General features: G+C 42.2%; 1 protein-coding gene across 1 annotated transcript in view; it reads left to right on the top strand.

Moving 5' to 3' along the window:
* ankfn1l (ankyrin repeat and fibronectin type III domain containing 1 like) overlaps nucleotides 1–20,893 on the top strand; it is a 202,525-nt gene that overhangs the window by 7,598 nt on the left and 174,034 nt on the right. The window contains exon 2 of the mRNA XM_031893332.1: nucleotides 4,683–4,777. Coding sequence (XP_031749192.1) covers nucleotides 4,683–4,777 — 95 coding nt within the window. The remainder of the gene's footprint in view (nucleotides 1–4,682; nucleotides 4,778–20,893) is intronic.

Raw genomic sequence — 20,893 nt, 5'->3', positions numbered from 1 at the left:
GCACCTTATACTTCTGGATTTGTATATATATATATATATATATATAAAATCAATCAAAAATATATATATATATTCAGCATATTCAGCAACCTTGCACTGCTGGGTCTCCAAGCACAAACCACGTGGCCGGACAGCTGCACGTGTGCTCTGTGTGAGGTAGAACATTAATGGGGTTATTCCTTAGAGTAATGATCATCTGCTTCCCTAAATCACAAACAAAGATCCTATTCTTCCATGAACTAACAAACTGTTTCTTACTCTCCCCTTAGTACACAGACAGCCCTCAGGCACTGAGATTATTATTTTTTAATGCGGAACTAAGAACACACCATGAGTTTATATTAGGATGTGGGGGCTTGCACAGAAGGATACATAGCTGCTAACTGCAGGACTGACAGGCTCTGCATGTTTGCAAAGGGCCAATGTAAAAATTGGCCACCACCCCATTTTCTGCTTTCTATACTGTAGGATTGGCGTAGTATAAATTGCGGGTGTTTTCCATTGTGAGGTTATCCAATGGCTTTTTATGGTATAAACTGACATCTATGTACACTATAATATTGTTGGTAGCTTGCCCCACTGTACCCACATTTTGTGTTGGATCATTAGAATAAATTGCGGGGCTGGTATGTTTTAGATGATGGATTAATAAAGGTTAATTTTTTAATTTTATTTTTGTACTATATCTGTACTTCCCCCAAACCAAAATCTAAGGGTGAGCAGCACACTTGGGTTTACAGGGGTTATAAACTCTGCTGCACTGCTTAACCAAACTTGGTACTCGGTTGTGCCTATGGTGCAACTGGGTGGGTTTGCACATTGGAGAACAGATTTATAAGTTAGTTACCAGCTCAGGATCAGTGTTCAGTAAGTGAACAACTGGCGGGAAGAGATATGCGGCAGCAGTAGGGAGGTTTGCAATGATCAGCAGTGGCCATGTCTGGACTCAAGTCAAAATAGGCCCTGGCATTCCAAGTACACAGAGGCCCAAACAGCCCCCCATAGGCCCAATAAATAGTGACTGTCTGTGGCATCTTACAGCAGCCCCTCTGGCATTTACAAAAATCCACAGATTACTAAGCCGACCTGGCAGTGGTGGCAGATGAAGGGGGTTGTGAGTGACTGGCGGCCTGAGGAGGGATGGTTGACTGCTGGGTCTAGGGAGCCAATAGAACTTGGCCTAGCAGTTCTAAAGGTGTACAAACTACAAAGATTGCAGGATAGGTTTTTAGTTCAGCCATACTCCCAGTCAGGGTGAATGCTGATTACTGGCATGGGGGCATGTAGCTAAGTAGGTGCAACCAATAAGAGTGTGAAGGAAGAGACCAAGCTCATTCAAGGGCAAAAAAGTAGGTCAGTAATTGCCAATGTCATAAAGGAGATTGTGATGCAGTTCCAGGTTTCTAAAGACCTTGTTCCAGGTTACAGTGACCTATAAGTACACAAAAAATGGAGCTTGATTTCCCTGATGACATGGAGTCAGTGGACGTCTCTGAAACAGCTTGCTGCGAGGTTACGCGTGATGCCAATTTCTGTACTATGAGCTGTATGTGATTGCATTATGTTCCGCGTTTCAGTTACATAATCACAATGCACAGCGCATACATGAATGTGACTCGCACTGATTGGAAATTACAGAGGAGGATGACTTATTGCATCAAGTTTCCCTTTAGCACAGTGTGAGCTTAGTAAGGTCAAGCTATAATGTGGCATATAAGATTTATTTACAATTGTAGCCGCAAAAATGGACGCAATCCCATATTGATCACATACTTGCGGCTTAACACACTGTTGACAATTACATTGTTGATGAGTCCGTCCCTCCTTGTATGCAGGGGAGGACTTGAACTACTGTCACCTTTAAAGGGTTACTACTTAGGTTGAGGCATGCTGGGAGCTGTAGTTCAGCAACACCAGGGTTGTTTTCATAAAGCATTATTGCACAGTAAAACTTTTATAAACGTTTCTCCAAATCTCCAGGACCAGCGGCTGCATTAAAATGCAAAAAATCCCCCAATGAGAATCCCAGCTGATCTGTGTAAATAAGGCTCCCTGTTCTTTGTTCCTGCAATTGGAGTTGGGAGCAATAAGCACAGTTTCCCAGCACTGAACAAGTCTGTCCTTTATCCCCATGTCTGATTCCTGTGTCATATAATGAAGGGAAAATGACATAATTATCTCTATATGTAAGGTACCAGCAAGATGCCTGACGTAGTGCTGGGAATCACTGTTCTCATTAGTCAATTTTCTTGCATTTATGATGAGGTTAGTAAAATTCTCATTGGTAAATTTTCTTACATCTATAATTGTGTTTTTGAGCAACTTCTATATCAAAACTAGGGGGCACAGTGGGACGGTGTTATGATTGGGTTTACAACCCCTTTAATCTTGTCCCTAATACTTTGGCTACAAGAATATTTGTTAATCTTCTGACAACCTTGTGATGAAGGGAAATAAAAGACAGTTGTAGATCCAAAAGCCTTTGGCAGGGGAGCAAACAAAATCCCTCTGATATATCTCTCGATTCTGCTTTACTGACACCTCTTTTATATTTTTATGTGTTACAAATAAAAATTGAACTATTTATAAAGTGACAGGGTGAATGTAGGCCATCCAACTTTTTACACCATATGCTTAATATTAAAATGCCAAATATTTTTACTAACTAGCCTTCAAACTGAGCCTTCATGTGTATCTAGGTGAGCAAAATGGCCATAATCTCCAATGCTCACCCTAACTGGCCTTCAAACTGAGGCTTGATGTGTATCTAGGTGAGCAAAATGGCCATTCTCTCTAATGCTCACCCTAACTGGCCTTCAAACTGAGCCTACATGTGTATCTAGGTGGACATATGGCCATTCTCTCCAACTCTCACCCTAACTGGCCTTCAAACTAAGCCTACATGTATATCTAGGTGGACAAATGGCCATTCTCTCCAACTCTCACCCTAACTGGCCTTCAAACTCAGCCTACATGTGTATCTAGGTGGACAAATGGCCATTCTCTCCAACTCTCACCCTAACTGGCCTTCAAACTAAGCCTACATGTGTATCTAGGTGGACAAATTGCCATTCTCTCCAACTATCACCCTAACTGGCCTTTAAACTAAGCCTACATGTGTATCTAGGTGGACAAATGGCCATTCTCTCCAACTCTCACCCTAACTGGCCTTCAAACTGAGCCTACATGTGTATCTAGGTGGACAAATGGCCATTCTCTCCAACTCTCACCCTAACTGGCCTTCAAACTAAGCCTACATGTGTATCTAGGTGGACAAATGGCCATTCTCTCCAACTCTCACCCTAACTGGCCTTCAAACTAAGCCTACATGTGTATCTAGGTGGACAAATGGCCATTCTCTCCAACTCTCACCCTAACTGGCCTTCAAACTAAGCTTACATGTGTATCTAGGTGGACAAATGGCCATTCTCTCCAACTCTCACCCTAACTGGCCTAAAAACTGAAGCTTCACATGTTTCTAGGTGAGCAAAAAACCCACTTTCCCCAGTTTTTAACCTATCTGAACTTCAATCTCAGCTGTTACTTGTATCTTGGAGAGCAAAATCACTAATCTCCCCAATTCTTACCCTAACTGGCCTTCAACTGCTCCAACCTGGCCCCAGACTCACAGTTCAGGAACCACTGATTTATTTGGTGATTATACAGAAATAAATTGGGTTGCACGGTAATTAATTCAATTATATACGTTTTAGGTTTGTAAGACCCACTGTACAACTAAAGTCTTGAGATGGAACCTTCAGTAACAGACAATCTTGGTTCTGTTTGTAGCTAATTAAAACCATCCCTTCTCAAACAAACAGAGAATCCTAATGACACTTCAGATAAACACAGTGATGATTATTCATACCAGCAGGAGTACTGCCAGAGTAACTGGAACGACTCCCTTATATTTGTCTTATTAAAGGGACACCATCACCAAAAAATAATGTAATGATTTGTATTGGAACAAAAAGTTGGGAATAAGTTGATTTGCTTCAGTTTCAAAATGTTGACAATGTTATACTCACACAGGGAAGCATAATCAGATGCAGGGGCGTACATTGCAAATGTTGAGCCTTTGATGAGATTAATTAATGCAGCAATTGAGATAAGAAAGGAAGCACTGCCACATCTGTTTCAAAATATGTGATATGTTATAAAGACTAGCTATATGTAATAGTAAAAAACAGTTCCAATTAGAGGCATACAATGAAATAGAAATATTTCAAATAATAAATCATGATATCAGTCTTGTGTATATCACTAGTCAGTCTTCCAGTATGTGAGCAGTTATGGAACTGTATCCTAAACAGTAGATTTACAGATTTAGAGACCAACAACCAATACATGTAAAACTGCTCTGAGTGTTCTAATCACTTTTGAAAATAACATTAATTCTTTTTTTTTTTTTGTAAGTTTTAGGATAGCAGCAATTTTCAAACTGATGTAATGCTGATATAATGAATTTAAAAAGACAGGACTACTTGTGGAGCAGCATCACAGGAAATGCCTACTAAATTAATTTTCAGCTGACTGTAGGCAGTTGGCTGAAAGGAACAGCAGGTGGCTCTGTTGATCCAAAGAAATGTTCTTCACCATGTACTTTTTTGTAATGTTTTGATACCTTTTTTTTGGCTTGGTCTGTACCGGCTGATGTACTCATGGTACCATTTCTGTTTCAGTCAGCAGCTGAGAAGAGGTTGTCCGTCTTCTCCTTGGGGCTGCAAATAAGTCTGGCTTTATCCACCCGTCGCTGGTCCCGCCAGGATACCCCAATGTAAGTGGCATCTTTATCACTGCAGAATTCATTGTTCATTGTCAGGGACACAATGCCAGCATGGGGGTGGCATATTTGCTGGACTGTTTGCTAGGATAATGCTCTGCCATCTCCAGAATAGTGAGAAAGATGTAGAACATCTTATACAGGAGAGATCTAATTAATTAATCAATCCCTACCATAGTGAATTAACCCCTGAATTATTATTGTCCTAAAAAGCTGTAATTAATGTGGAAGTCCTTCTGATCAGAAAACCCAGTGCTAAAGTGATGAGCCCCAATAAGCCCCAACAAGTCTGTAGTTGGGATTCAATCAGCAACTGTCCTGGCTTTACTTTCATCCTCAGTGGGTGAGCTTTATCCCATCCCATAATAATGTACTGTATATTCCCAGCCATTGAATCTTAGCAAATTTATCTCAGGTATACTCATTTGATGCTCATGGTCTCCAGGTGCACAATATCAGCTTGTATACAGCATCCACAGATCTATAACTCAATAATTAGTGCTTAGAATCCTCAAAACTGTTTTCCCATTTCCATTTATATAGTTCCATTTATATATACCACCCACGGCATAAACATTCTCATAAATGGCCCCAGAATATATAATTGTGTCAAAAGCAGGAAGGGAACTGCTAGCACTCATCATTCCTTTTCATAGGCATAAAACTACTTCATTCTGGTGCTTCTTTGACTTCGTTCACATCCTATTTTGGCATTGATCATCTAAAAACTCCTTGTGCCAAGCAGGGCTGCAAACTGGCTATAAATAGCTATTCTACTGCAGTAAATGTAATTATCTTCAGCCAATACCCATAAACTATATGCTCATATTATATATATATCTACATTTATTGGTTGTCTCAAATGCAAATTAACCTAAGAGCTTTTATCATGATGATGCCCCAATGTCCAATACTGATGGAACTGCCATTTTTCATGCTGTACACTAGATGGCATTGTTGTCACATCATGTGCATCACAGCAGCTTGCGACAGCAGAGTGGCTAAAAGAAAAGCTGTGCCCACACTGCTAGATTAATTTTGGGTTGGGAAGGTCATTATTTTCTGTCTGCTTTTAGTACGTGCGTCATATGTTTCTTTTTTGGCTCGGTTTGTGGTACAACTAAATGATGATGTAAATCTTGCAGGTTAGTCAGGAGCTGACTGGCTTAAATAGCATTGATGTTCAAAAATAAATTGCACTTAAAGGGGAGCTGGTATAAAATCATAGCATGTATGCAGAATGTGGCTTGCAAAAAAAGACACTTTGGAGAAAACCAAAGCTTAAAAAGAATATGGGTAGGGATGCATTGTTTATTATATTATACCTACTGTATCAGCCCAGTTCAGCAACCCTATGCCAATAATCATTCAAGCCTCCAAAAGTTCCCACAGGAGCTCACCATCTTAGATTTTGTTAGGCCATCTTTTGAGTGTCAGTGGCACTGCACATGCTTAGTGTGCTCTGGGCTGCTTTTGAGAAACTAAGCTTCTCAAAATGGTTTGAATGGTTCTTGCCAGCTTAGAGCATCTGATTTTTTTTCTGCACTAATATTAATTATACTCCACATCACCTTCATTCTTCTAGAGCACCAGCTGGCCTTTTTTCTCTAGGCAGTGAGTATATTATTTGATGTAATACTTGTTTGTAGGTACAAAAGGATACACCATTGAAGTCTTCAGCACGTTGGAGGCCATAATAACCACTTGGAGATCCTCATCCAGCCCGAGGGCCTCAAGTTGGGTTGCCTTGATCTATAGCACCCTCATACTGGTGTGGTAATTGGTTTGTCAGCTTCCCTGGTCCAATCAATACAAACTGATTTTGGACACCGATGTTATTAACTGGGAAGGATGGTATTTTGTTTTCCCAGAAATGGTGGCAAACCTATGTAATTGTGTTATTACATTACATTAACATTTATTTATAAAGCGCCAACATATTCCGCAGCGCTGTACAATATGTGGGTTACATACATTGGACATACAGAGTAACATATCCCTTAATCATTCTGTGAATGCTCCACCCACAATTGTTTATACTTTATGGATGGACCTTTCCAAACCACATCAACCAGGAACTGCAGACATGTCAACCCTCCCAATTTCTTTTGGGAGTCACATGGATTTGGCCTTCCTCCCAGTCAAGAGCCCAGTTAACCACTTGAAAACCCTATAAACCATTGCCATAATTTTTATACATCAGATGTTGTGATTGTATGGGGGCCCAAGGCTATTGTGATACTAATATCTACAGTTAGTACTAGTGGTTGTATTTATAGTTTATGTATGTGAGTATAGATTGGTAGGTGTGGGTTAGGTGTGCTGGGTTTACTTGGATGGGTTGAACTTGATGGACACAGGTCTTTTTTCAACCCTATGTAACTATGTAACTAACTATATGTAACAAAGAAAGAGGGAGCCTGGATAGGTAAATACCTGATCCCATCTCTGCCTGCACTATCTCTGTCTGTGCCCAGTGGCAGGGTCACCATGACCTGATGTAGACAGGGGCTCTAAAAGGTTTCATAGAGAGATACCATATGCCACTGTTAAAAAATGTCCTGAAATTACCTGTAGCAGAGGCAGTAGATCGGGCGTGATCAGGCATCAGGGGAGGCCAAAACTCACCACACTAAATATATTGCCTATTATACATCCCTGGTACTGTATATAAATAGCACAAATGCTGATTATTCCGTATGCTCACACATATAGACTGGGTTTATCCCACCCTGCCAGTGCCCACAATTCCCCCCAGTGCAATTCTTTCTGCCCGCGGAACATGTTTAGCAGCGATAAGGTGGTAGATTTTTGCTGTTCATTTGTTTAATTAGTTTCCCAGATAGCTGATTTGCAGGGGCAATTAAAGTGGCCACCGCTGTGAATTTGCTAACAGCTTTATAAATTATTCACCCTCTCAGCCATGCTGAATCGGCTGCAGAAATCCTATTTCTGTTCGGTAATAGCCATTGCCGCACTGTCTAATTAGGAAGTGTTAATGGGGAACGCATTGTTAAGGAATGGGCCTGCTTCTCTGAAAGCAGATCCGGCTTTTGGCGAAAAACAATTTAAAGGACAAAAAATCCATTTGCACAGAATGTGAAGTGGCGCTAATGGGGCCTTGTCTGCTAAAAGCTAAGAACTCCAGGAATTAGGGAACAATGATATATTTATCAGAATAAAAAAGGGCCATTTTTTTCTGTTTAAGAATGAAACAGAAATCTCAAAGGAGGTACTGACTAGGAGCTGCCCCCCAAGAAGACCACTATGAGGTGGTGGCTGTTACAGCTGATCAATCTGATTATGATTCTAAACATGGTAATAGTACTAGAATAAGCAGATACTCCCTCTGTGGTTCTCCTATCTAAGCTTCTGTACAATGACCAGTCTCGGCTATACAAAAAACCTAACCAGAAACATTTTAACTGCAACATTATGATCTGTAGGCATTTCCAATCCTTCTCCAGCTGATGGAAGACAAGTGCAAGCCAGATACTCTAATAGAGTGGTCCCCAGCCAGTGGCTTGGAAGCAACACGTTGCTCGCCAACCCCCTTGGATGTTGCTCCCAGTGGCCTCAAAGCAGGTGCTTATTTTTGAATTTCTGGTTTGGAGGTTTGCATAAAAATCAGATGTACTGCCAAGCAGAGCTTCCTCTAGGCTTCCAGTCCACATAGAGTCTAGCTAATAGCCAACCATGGCCCTTATTTGTTACCCCAGGTATATTTTTCATGCTTGTGTTGCTCCTCAACTCTTTTTACATTTGAATGTGGCTTATGGGTAAAAAAAAGTTGGGGACCCCTGCCCTAATATCATGAAGATGGAGGAGTTGAGGCAAGGAGCCATGACAGAGGTAACAGCTTCAGAGTCACATGGTCCATCTAGGATACCTCTCTAGAAGTTTACATGTCAGACATCTTCATAGGCTCCATTCTAATACCAATCCAGATAGTAGTTACCTCTTATTCCTAGAGTACATCCATTCTGTCTGTGCCTTATGATACAAAGTTCACATCAGTGTGAACTCAAACTATTTTCTACTTGGTAGAATCTATGCTCGAATCTGTGAACACACGCCATAGAGTACTCTATATACCTATATTTCTTGTACCTATCACTCTTGTCTGCTTTAAGATATCTGTATTGGTCTTTGATAAAAGTTCTGGGGCAGTTACATATGGCAATTATTCATCCACCCCTACCCCCATCCCTTTTCCCCCTATATACTTTTATTTTAAAGAAATTACAAATGATTGCAAGTCTCTAATAGGGAGGAAAGGAGTAGAATTTACTTTTAGAAAAAAGAAAACAGTGTGTCTCTTTAACTGGGTACTCTCACCTACTTTGCCTCATTTTGTTTTGCTAATTGTGCTGATGTCACAATTAACCAAAGTTAAAATAAGGAAAAAATCCACATTAGCCTCTTAAACATGGAGATATGAATATTCCCCTGAAGCCCAATGAAAGCCTTTGTTCAATGCATAGGAGCACCACCAATCAAGCTGGTTTCCTAGGTAACTGATAAACTTAAATGCTCTGTTGCCTGAGATCAATGGCGTGACTGAGTAGCAATAGTATATACTGCCATTTCTTATTAACTCTGATTTTACCAAATGAACAGCCAGGGTTAGGTAATTAAAAAAAAAGATACAGCAAATTATTTATGCACTGGTCATTAAGGTACCAGAGTATCAAAGATTCCACCCTTCGCATTGGGCCTAAAGCCCCTCAGCCAGATTTATCCATTGGACTCCCATCTGGGTTAAGGTGGCTATACACGGGCCGACTTCAGCTGCTGATAACGGTCATTTAGACTGATTTGGCAGCTTATCTGCCCGTGTATGGGAAACACCGATGCCCCCCCCCCCCCAACAAACATCTGGCCTGAAATTGACCAGATCTCGACCTGGCAGGTTTAATTTTTCCATTGGATCAGGGACCATATTGGCTCGTTGATGCAGTCCCTGATCTGACGGCGCCTATACTTGCTGTTTTAATTTAATCGTTTGGCCCTAGCACGATATAGCCCACCCAATTGCTTGCCGGCCGAGGCTAGGCTGAACTGTGATAAAACACTAACATTAGTTCAACCCTCGCTCTACAGATATTCAGCCATTGGTCCAAGAATATCTAGGACAGAAAATACATTTTCACCCCAAACCTTAACCCAATTGACCTTCAAGTTGGGCTTCCAAGGGTATCTAGGATAGCAAATGGGAAATATCCCTCTGCCTAAGAGGGAACAGCCCCACGGAATGGGATCCACTGTAGGCAACAACCTGCCATCGGCATTAATGTCTGGATGCTTGCTAGGGGGAGGATTTATAAACAGGTTTATTCCCCTTTAAAACAGCAAAAGAAAGCAAGGAGGAACAAAAATGTAGGAAATCTGGAGAAAATATATTCTAAATATAATATGTTCATGACCTTAATTTAATAATGTACATTTAGACATACTTCCAAATCTATACAAATCTGCCCAACCCCACTCCTTTCACAGCAGCCAGGGCCTGCATCTTTGATCGGGCCCTTGAATGTACTATAGCGATACCACTTACAGCCTGTTACACATGTAAAGATACACATAACACATAAGGATTTTGTATCTAGGCCAAGCAGCTAGGGGAGTCATTTGACACAGCATCAAAGGTGATTAAGAGCCCACCACTCCACACTGTGTCTTAGAAAGCCTTATTTAATAAAGAACATATTTGCATATGTGCTGCAAGCTGTGATCCAACATTTACCCACCCAGCCGGAGAAAACAGACTATTAATCCACACCAAGGAATTGTGGGTAGAAACATGCAAATATTACTTTTATCATCTATAAACCCAACATAACCTAGTTTGCAGAATCCCTCAAACCTCACCCGGTTGAGATCTAATACAATAGAAAAGGGGTGGCCTAAATTATCTGAAAGGTGAAAACATTTACGTGGCATATTTTGTAAATAATTACAAAATCCTGGTTTTACTGTGCTTTTAATAGGATGACATTTTTACTTGGTATTCATTTATTATTTTTTTTAAAGGTTTTTGAATTATTTGGCTTTTTTATTCAGCAGCTCTCCAGGTTGGAATTTTAGCAACTTTCTGGTTGGTAGTGTCCAGTTTGCCCTAGCAACCAAGCAATAGTTTAAATGACTGGAAGAAAATAGGAAAGGGCCTAGAAATAAAAATTTCCCAAAATTTCTTCCTAGATGAGCTGCCTGTCCCTGCTGTGCATTATTGTTGGGGTGCTGTATCATGCACTTAGCACTTGGGGACCTTCGGGTAAGTGTCCTTGCTGGGAAATGGCTGTTGTGAATTCCCACGTGGCAATATTTATTGAGTGAATGCAGGCAGGTATAAGGAAGCCCCAGTTCTGTCTGTGACACCAGTACAAATAATAGATTACTGCTCTGATTCCTGTGCTTTTCTTAGTCTGATGCTATATATATATATATATTATCCAAACGAGTATCTCAGCAAATTCCAAAAGAGAATATCGAGAATGACAGCCAAATATATAGCATGCATATGCAAAAGGGCTCCAAATGCACCGGACACAGCGGCTTGCTTAAAACTCAATTTTTATTACTCCATTTAAAAACAATACGCCTGACGCGTTTCGTGTAAATGTACACTTAATCATAGGCATGATATATAGCATGGTACCATTTTGTAAGGTACCCCTCACTCTAGTGATCCAAGTCGATAACCTTTGGTACTGCTCTTTTGTAAAAATCCACTTGGCTGGGAAACCACCGTTCCTGGCCTTCTTGACTGGTCTGCTAGTGTCATGATGCACTGCCCTTAACTCAGCATCAACCCGTAGGTGGCTTTTTACAGAAGAGCAGTACTGGTCAGCACTGTACCCCTTTAGAGTTATAGTGCTGTAGTCTTTGAGCAGAATTGGTAAGTTAAAAGCTTTCTAAGCTCTACTGGGCCAATACTAAATGATCCAAAAAACATGCCGCCTGCCTTGGGTGCACCAGGCTCCCTGTTTGTCTATATGACAGTAAAGGTGACTTAAATACATAAATCTTCTTTGAAACTGACAAAATATGAGGGTGCTGAGTGTGTGCAGAGGATTTAGGATTTTCATTGGAGGATCCAGAGATATCAACATTCTTGTCCCATTTTTTGGGGGACTTGGAACCCTGTTCCAAGTGGAGACCGAGCAATAGGTTGACGTCTCTGAGGATCCCCTTTCTTCATTTGTTTCCTGGCTCTTGAGACCTGAGAATCAAATGAAATAAACAGAATATAAACTTCATGTTGCTGGAGCAATTTCCCACCATGCTGTAATGTAAACCTTCCTAAAACATTGCTGGGATTTGATCAGCAAAGTACAGTTTAGCAACAGGGTTTCCATCAACTATTATTAGAGTCCTGTCTGCCTCCTGCCCTCCTTCTCCAGACTGGAGCATCTGATGTTCTTCCACATGCTTGCTTCTCTCGCTGCTCGCAACTGCCTGGGGCTACCACAATCTGCTTTTTCTGCTGCAATTGTGGTTTCTACCTCTTTCCTTATTCAGTTCTGTATGATAATCAGCCCTTGTCTCCAGTTCACCTCTCTCCTGGGCATTCTGACAGTTCTATTTTGTGACCATCTCTTTATCATTGTTCATGTTCTTACCTGGAGAACTCTTCTTTTCATTGACTTTTCATACTCCTTTTTTCCACCTCCTCGTATACTTCCATATTCTTATAGGGGACAAAAGACCCTCCATAATAGTCTTACTCCATTCAAATGGTACTCTTTGCTTAGTCTAAAGTGCTGTAAATAAGTTAAGCAAAACTGGAATACACTTCCCAGCATTCTCCAGCCCAAGATCAAGAAGATAACCATGGCCCGTGCAAATATAGAGCTGAATTCCTAATGCCTACAGATCCTATGAATCAAAAAACAAGTAGCCAGGTATACACAGACTAGGTAAAATTCTCATTTGAGAATCCACTTACACTTAGTGGGGCGGGGTGCTGTTTTAAACACTGATCAATAATACTGGGGGTTGTAATACATCAATGGATCCCCAACCTTTTTTACTCATGAGCCACAGTAAAATGTAAAAAGACTTGGAGAGCAACACAAGCATCATAAAAGTTAATGGAGGTGCCAAATAAGGGCTAAGATTGGCTATTAGGCAGCCTCTATGCACACTATCAGCTTACAGGGGCTTTATTTGGTAGTAAATCTTGTTTTTATTCAACCAAAACTTGCCCCCAAGTCAGGAATTCAAAAATAACTCCCTGGTTTGGGGGCACTGAGAGCAACATCCAAGGGGTTGGGGAGCAACATGTTGCTCACAAGCTACTGGTTGGGGATCACTGCCTTACAGGGTAAAAAGGTAATGGCAATCTGTAACGCTAGTGGGCCAGGAGCGTGCAGCATGGTATGTTGAATTGTGAAATTTCTGTAGATCAAGGTTTGATCCAACTCCTTACTGTGTTCGTTCCCAGCGAGTGTCGCCTGAGGTAGAATCACTGCATGCCCTGGGCGGAAGGTGCTACATAAATATTCCATTTACAGTACATGGATACACAATATGCCGCTGCAAACCCAAAGCGTGCCTAGGGAAGCATGCATTCACAACCCTTTTTTAGTGACTTTCAGAGCTTTTCTATTTATGACAGAATTTCTGCGTAAAAAAAAAGTGCCAATTATGAACCAAAGTGCAGGCTGTGGAGATGCCTCTTTACAAATATACTGCTGGGCAGTAGCTCTGTTTCTATTCCTGTTTTAATAGTATTTCAGCTGATTTGAATACCCAGCATACAGCAATGCGACTAAAGAAATGAGCAACCATTAGGCTAATGGCATATGTGGTGTTTTTTTGCACTGCCTTTTTAAAAATACCAATCTAGGAGAAAAAACATTGGGTCTCTTCCCAGTAAATTCATATTTTATACATTTGGTGCACCATTATGCAGGTACATCTCCACAGGCATCTGCTTCCTGTTTCCTGTTCCCTCTCTCTCTCTCTCTCTCTCTTTCTCTCTCTCTCTCTCTCTCTCTCTCTCTCTTTCTCTCTCCCTTTTTCAATCCTTTTACAGGCAATAGAAACTCCAACCTCAGATTAATTACCTGCCTTGGAGAGAAAGTTAATCCCTTTTACGATTTTACAGTGAATAAGAACTTAAAAAACAAATCATTGAAGAATTTGTCATCTCAAAAATGAAAAAAAAAACTACCCCCATGTGTATATACCCTCATTGTGCACAAGTTTCAAAATTGGGGCTGGATAGCTTGGAAATCATATGAATATATACATCAAAAAAAGCCCCAGGTCCATCAGGTTATTGTTAGGCTGGAATGCCCAGACTTGATACCACTGGCTCCAGAGCACTTGGGAAAAGGCTTATTGTGCATCGTTTGTTTAAACATACATCATATGGTCAAAATGTATCTGAATACCTGCCTGTCCTAAATCTCATCTCAAACCAAGGAGATTGATACGAAGTTGGACCTCCCTTTGCTGCTATACCAGCCTTAACTCTTCTTGATAGGCTTTCTACTTTGTCATTGGGATTTGCTTCTATTTAGCCACAAGACTATTACTGATGTTGAGGACCAGGCCTGGCTCACAGTGAGCATTCTAATATATACCACTGGTGTTGGATTAAGGCCTAACCCAAACCATGGAAACAGCCCTAGAGCATTATTCCACAATTAAACTTTATTGTTGGCATTTTGCATTCAGGCAGGTAGTGTTCCCGCGGCATCTGCCAAACGCATCTTGCCATCAAACTGCCATAGATCACTCCAGAGGGTGCATTGTCACTGCTCCAGAGTCCCAGTGGTGGTGGCCTTTACACCTGGCCTTGCACACTGTAACATCAGATATGATTGCCACTGATCACCCATAACAAGAATCCCACATTGCCTATTAATTGTTCTTATGTTAACATTGCTACTGGAGACAGTTTGCACCGTGGCAGTAAGTGTTACATGTCATTTTAGAGCACTAGGGGGCACAGTGGGACAGCTTTTGGAGGGCTCATATCCCCATATAGAGCACTGGTAAGGAAGATTCTTACTGCATAATCCACTTGCAGCTGTCAATAGTTTTGGGGGAAGATTTATGTCCCACCTCCTAGTGCTACTTCAATCATCTTGTTTAACACACAGGGAGATTACTGTGCAGTTTTAGCTTGCTGATATGGCATAAAGGTTGCCTGGACAAAGAAGAGTGAGCTGGGTGCATGCAAAGTAGGCAGGATTTTTAAATACAATTTTTATCGAACCATAATGCTTTAAGAACCCATCACTCATCTTGACGGACAATAGCTCCTATAATTCTATAACTCCTAATAATATGTTGTATTATGCTGGGAGTTGTAGACAAACAACATTTCACTAAACCCTGTAACCATTCCAGTTTGGTAAACTGGAACCTGGATTCCAGCCAGATTATGTATCATGTTCACAAACCCTTTATTTATTATCTATAGTTTCCAATATAGTAGTTTTTTTGCTGATCTTCCTTGTTATCATTTGCTATTCTCTCCTGTTTCTCCTCTCTTTAGTTGTGTAACTATGCACCTTACACAGAGGGAAGTCTCATTACCATTTATACATGTGCATTAATCAGAGAGCTATTGGGGTGCAGAGGGTGTGAATGCGCCTGCTGAGCTGCAGTGGGAAGCTGCCTGGGTGGGGGTTGCCAGATGGCAGAGATGTTAGGGTGATAATAATTTACTTTGGGCTTTTTTGAGACCATTTTTATTTTATCATTTAGACTGAAGAGAAAAAAAGATTTTAAAAAATCCAGTTCTGGATCATTATCACCCTAATTCCATTGTCGTTAGTTGACATCTGGGACAAGGGGGGCAAAGAAGGATCCCAGGGCTAATTTTGCACCAGGACCCCATGTAAGGGGTTTGCAGAACTTGGCCACTAGATGGTAGTATTGGGTAAGGTTAAGTTAGGATTGGTAGCTTTCATGTAGATTAGTGCCTAACCACTAGAGGGAGCTAGAGAGAAAAAGAAGGGTGTGGCTAGAGAGTATAAAATGAGACAACACACAAGCCCCAAGTACCTGTCATGGGAAAGACATCTACCGGACAGCACCTGGAAGAAAGAGCAACATCAGTACAGGTATGTGACCTGTTATCCAGAATGCTCAGTGATCTCCATAATTTAAGTCTGCTAAAAATCATTTAAATATTGAATAAACCCAATAGGCTTGTTTTGCCCCCAATAAGGATTAATGATATCTTAGTTGGGATCAAGTACAAGGCACAGTTTTAGTATTACAGAGAAAAAGGAAATCATTTTTAAAAATTAGAATTATTTACTTTTAATGGAGCCTATGGGAGGTGGCCTTTCCATAATTTGGAACTTTCTGGATAACAGGTTTCCGGATAAGGGATCCCATATCTGAACCAGAGTGAGTAGGACAGGTTTAGCCAGCATATGATAGCTGTGTTACACAGTGGTGTGAGATTAGGCCAGTGAGCATGGGCAGCTAAAAGCCCCACAGAGGAGTGAGTGGGAGTAGCTTCCTGGCAGGAACCCCGTTAGGTAGGATGAGAGAAGGGCCAGGGTAGTGTAGACCCTGGAATTTCGGAAGAGACCAAGGAAGTGTTGGGACCCACCGGAGTGCCTGGCAAGTCTGTTGTTGTGGGCTCGGCCCTATAGAGGGAAATGGGTTGGCAGGTTCCCTGCAGGGACACTGGAGGCTGATGGCAATGGTGGGAGAGCGAACACTTCAGAAGTGTCGTGAGTAACGAGTGGATCCGATATGCCCACCTGCGGGTGGGCAATATCGGGCTAATTCGACCGTTTGGCCCTAGGGTGGGCATAGTTGCCACTGGATCAGGGACCACATCAACGAGACCATGCGGTCCCCTATCTGACGGAAAATCAAACCTGCCTGATCGAGATCTGCCCAATTTCAGGCCATATGTTGGGGAGGCCCATCGGTAGTGCCCATACATATGTAGATAAGCTGCCGAATCAGTCTGAAGGACCAATATATGCAGCAGAAATTTACCTGTGTATGGCCACCTTAAATGGCAATGTGAAACAAGGTCTCAAAAACGCATAGTGTGGCTCATCATCCCACTACTGACATGGGGTTAACTGGTACCTCTTTCATCCCCCAGATATTCCTTATACACCCTGTATAGTAGGTCCCTGTCCTGCAGAGTTTATTACCTAATAATAATTATCATTCAGGCTCTGGGAAATAAGGAGATTCCTGTGCAAAGAAAAGCAAATCAGGAAGACTGGCGAGACTGCTGTGATCAACTGCGCTGGCCATGGAGGAGTTAATTTGGGCTATATTTAGCCCTCCTCAAGCTCCGTCTTTCCCTCCTGGTCTGATCTATCTGTGAAATGCTTCCTCTCCGCACTGAAGAGATGGAAGTGATTTGGTGCTGGGACTCTCCATTCATTTTTCATGTTTTTCCCTGCAGCGCAGCTGTTTACTGAACTCAGCAGTGCCTTTGATGGAAATTGGCATAGACAGGGACCAGCTAAGAGAGGATCACAGACTGCCAGATACAGTGCCGCGTTTGTTTGGCTCCCGCTGTTTGAAGTATGCGTGTGAGAGAATGTGGCAGTATTGCCGCATTTTGTGGCACCTTGCCGACGCCAGTGTGTGCTGGTGAGCTTCTTGTATAGACAGAACCAGTGTGAGTTACGGGGCCGTGTGCCACACTTTCTGTGTTGGCATAAACTGGCATAAACTGTGTATGTGGGTGATATTAAATGTGACATGGGGGCGCTGAGAGTTGTACTTAAACAATGTATGGATGACCACAGACTATACTGTTGCCGTACTGTACTGTCCTCATCTTCTCACCGTAAATTCTGTTCTGGGGGGGCAGGAGTGTAGGGCCAGTGAGGCCTTAATTAATCAGAAGTTTCAATATATTTTGGTGGAATAGGACAATTTACTAATGTTTTGGGGGACCTAATCTGAATTTGCTGTGAGGCCTGAGCATAACTAGAGGCCTGTGGCCCCAGGGGTGCTGCTTCCATGAGATGAGTTGAGAAACTCGCCTCAGGTGCCAGCGCCCTGCAAGTTACCAGGGGCAAAAAAAGCAAGAGCTGAAGAGCCCCTCAGGCAGTAACTATCATAACAAATAAGCATTGTGCCCATACACTCCTTTGGGCCCCTGTAGAGTGAACAACTCAATAGTTTGGGAATCAGTGTAGGACTGGCATTCATACAGCAAAGGGCCACAAGCATTGTAAAAGTCATAAATTTCCCTCAGTCCACAGTTTAGTTGCGTCATTGGCCATTGCAGTCAATAGGAGTCAAGCAAACCCAGATCATCATCATTTATTTATATAGCCCCCAGCATGTTAGGGAATGTTTTACATCAATTTATAATATGAGATTGGGGAACCCTGCACACAAGAGTTTTACAATGTAAAGGATCACCTGTGAGTGCACCATAGTTGCTTATGATGGCCATAAAAAGACCTTTACTTGATTTGACTCATATAGGAGCCTTATGGCAAGTCATCAAGAAAGGATTCATATCCCAAAATGATAATCATTTAGTGGCAGAGGTGGGTCAATGTTGCAAGGCAAGCCCCCTGCAACGCACACCCTCGCCTTCCGCTGCCTCCTCTGCTGCTTGCCAACCCTCTCTTCAGCTTCAACCTTCAACCACAACTCTCCCTCTCTTCCATCAGTGCTGCCTGCTAGCCCCCTGCTAATTCCCAATCTTTAAATAAGCACAGGGCTGCAGCGGTACATGCCGAGGTGCCCCACCCACCATTGTGCCCTAGGATTGTGCCACTTCTGCCTACCTCTAATTCTAGCCATGTTTGGAATGATATATGACCAAGTGTTATTATAGGTCATCGTTGTGGCCAAGTACACAGGCCATTAAACTAATAACTTTGTTACATGTGGCCAATTTGGAAACCGGTACTGGTCCGTGTATATTTGCTCAAGGTTACATTGCAGTCTGAGCTACTCGCAGGCAGCCATAAAAGGGGATCAAGGCAGTGTGGCTTGAAGTGAGACAGTGCATCAGATTTACATATTGCAAGTCATCCAGTATTAGACAGAATCTTATTCGAGACAAGTTTAATTTTGGAAGGCCTGCGAGCGTACCTGAAAACTCAATAATTTACTTTTATGAATTGTGAGAATGCTGCCAACTCTGGCCCACTTTGGCAATGCAGAATCCCTGTTGAAAAAGGAAAATGTATTACCACTTAAAGGGCCAATATCCCATAATAAACTTAAATTAATCCTGTGCAATGGCAAGAAGATTATTCCTATCCACCACTTATAGAAATGTTTATTTGAAGTTAAAGTCCTGATTGTCATTGCCTCGTAGGTTCCTGTCTGCTCCCTAATGGCAGCCATCTTTAATGCTTTGTGCCAGGGTCCATTCAGTCTGCCTTGCAATAGGGCTTCATGTAATACAAATCCAAGCAGTAGCATAACTACACTATTGCACTACTGCAGGGGGGGCTGACGTTAATTCTCCAGCTGCTGCTGAGCTACAAGTCCCGAAGACAGCTGGGGGTGATGGGAGTTGTAGTTTTAAAGTGACAGGGGTGCAAAAAGTTATCTGTCCCCCGGTGTAAGGAGATGCTCTTGCCCACATGAATTAGATGCTGATTCATTGATGAGCTCTGTGCCGAAGCAGAGAAGATTAACTGCTAGCCACGGGGCTTCCCTTATATCATTGCAAGCAGATGGCAGTTCAGAAGCCAAGCAGCAGGTTCTCCATCAGGCCTTGCATTGCCGCACATTGGTCCCCCCATGGACTGAACAGTAATCAGATGGCTGGGATGCTAGACACACAAGCACACATTGTGACTGTTGTACAAGCAGAGGGGATGCAGCACAACAACGTGACCCCCCAGCAGTTACAGGGGAACTGGCGGCGATGGTGCATTTTGCTGTGTCGACACATAATAACTAGCTCTGGATGCGCACCAAACCGATGCACAATCACATTTCATGCCTGCTGAGTGCATTCTGTAATCCCCAGGAAAAGATCTGCAAGGCAGACAAGTTGGTACAGAAAAGTGCTTAAGTCCTGCACATTGTGACTCTATAAGAGCTTCCTATAGGCATGCTGAAATGGTACAGAGTGCCCATTACAAAGACACCCATACAGACTCAGCAGCATTTATAATCAGCATTATTTATCAACTCATTTAATGTTATTAGGGGTGAAGATCCAGGCTGGGGTTATAGGAAGATTCCCATTATATACAGGATTTGGTATTTAGCCTTAGCTGAAAATCCTGGATTTTGTTCACCTGAAATTGTTGTGTATAAATGGCAGCTGCAGTCAAACCATTGGTGCTCAATAGAGACAGGCAGCCTTGGCCCTCAAAGATGCTGGTCTTTTGCCCCTTTGTTTTTAGATCTGGCAATTTTCTTGCACATACCACTTGCCCTTTGAATCTGCAATTTCATGGGACTCCCATGGACAGCAATGAAAAGGGTGATGGGTGCCATTTAGAGATTTGCCCCATTATCACCATGTACGACTTTAGCATAAAGGGCAAAAGGAACATTAGGGTTGCCAAGGAGGATAAAGTTAGTGTCAAAAGTGTGGGGAACAAGAGAGAATATGTCAAAGAACAGTAAAAGTGGTCCTAAAATGTCAAGCAAATGACACGATGATGAGGCTGCTAGCACAGGTCAATAGGGTTGCAGCCTTTTTGCCAATGCTTTGCCAGCTGGGGTGGGTCCATGATGTGAAGGGCGTGGCAATAATGCAAATAGGGCAGGGCCACGGCATCGGGATTGCTGTCAGAGCGGAACATAAGTTGAGAGGGCAGAGAGTAAGTTTAGATGGGGCAGATCAGAATGGGACTTGGGGCAGATTGTGAAGGGAATTGAGGTGGATTGCTGGTAAATTTGTAATACTGGCCTTGGCTGGAATTTTACCATCTAAGTAGGTTAAATACTGGCCATCTTGCACCCTTAATGTGAAGTGTATAATATGGAAAAAACAGAGTCAGATTGGGTCTCCTAGGGCTCACCAAAGAACCTGGCATGTTGGGCCCACCCACACCAAAATTAGCTAAAGATAATGGGCTAATGGGAACTGCCCTTGGCCCATTGGGAGATCCTCTGATATTCTGTTAGACCAATCCAACCGTGGAAGAAGATGATACATGCCCTAACTCT

Source organism: Xenopus tropicalis, chromosome 9 (assembly GCF_000004195.4).
Source record: "Xenopus tropicalis strain Nigerian chromosome 9, UCB_Xtro_10.0, whole genome shotgun sequence".
Lineage (NCBI taxonomy): Eukaryota > Metazoa > Chordata > Amphibia > Anura > Pipidae > Xenopus > Xenopus tropicalis.
This window is presented reverse-complemented; position numbering and strand designations above follow the sequence as displayed.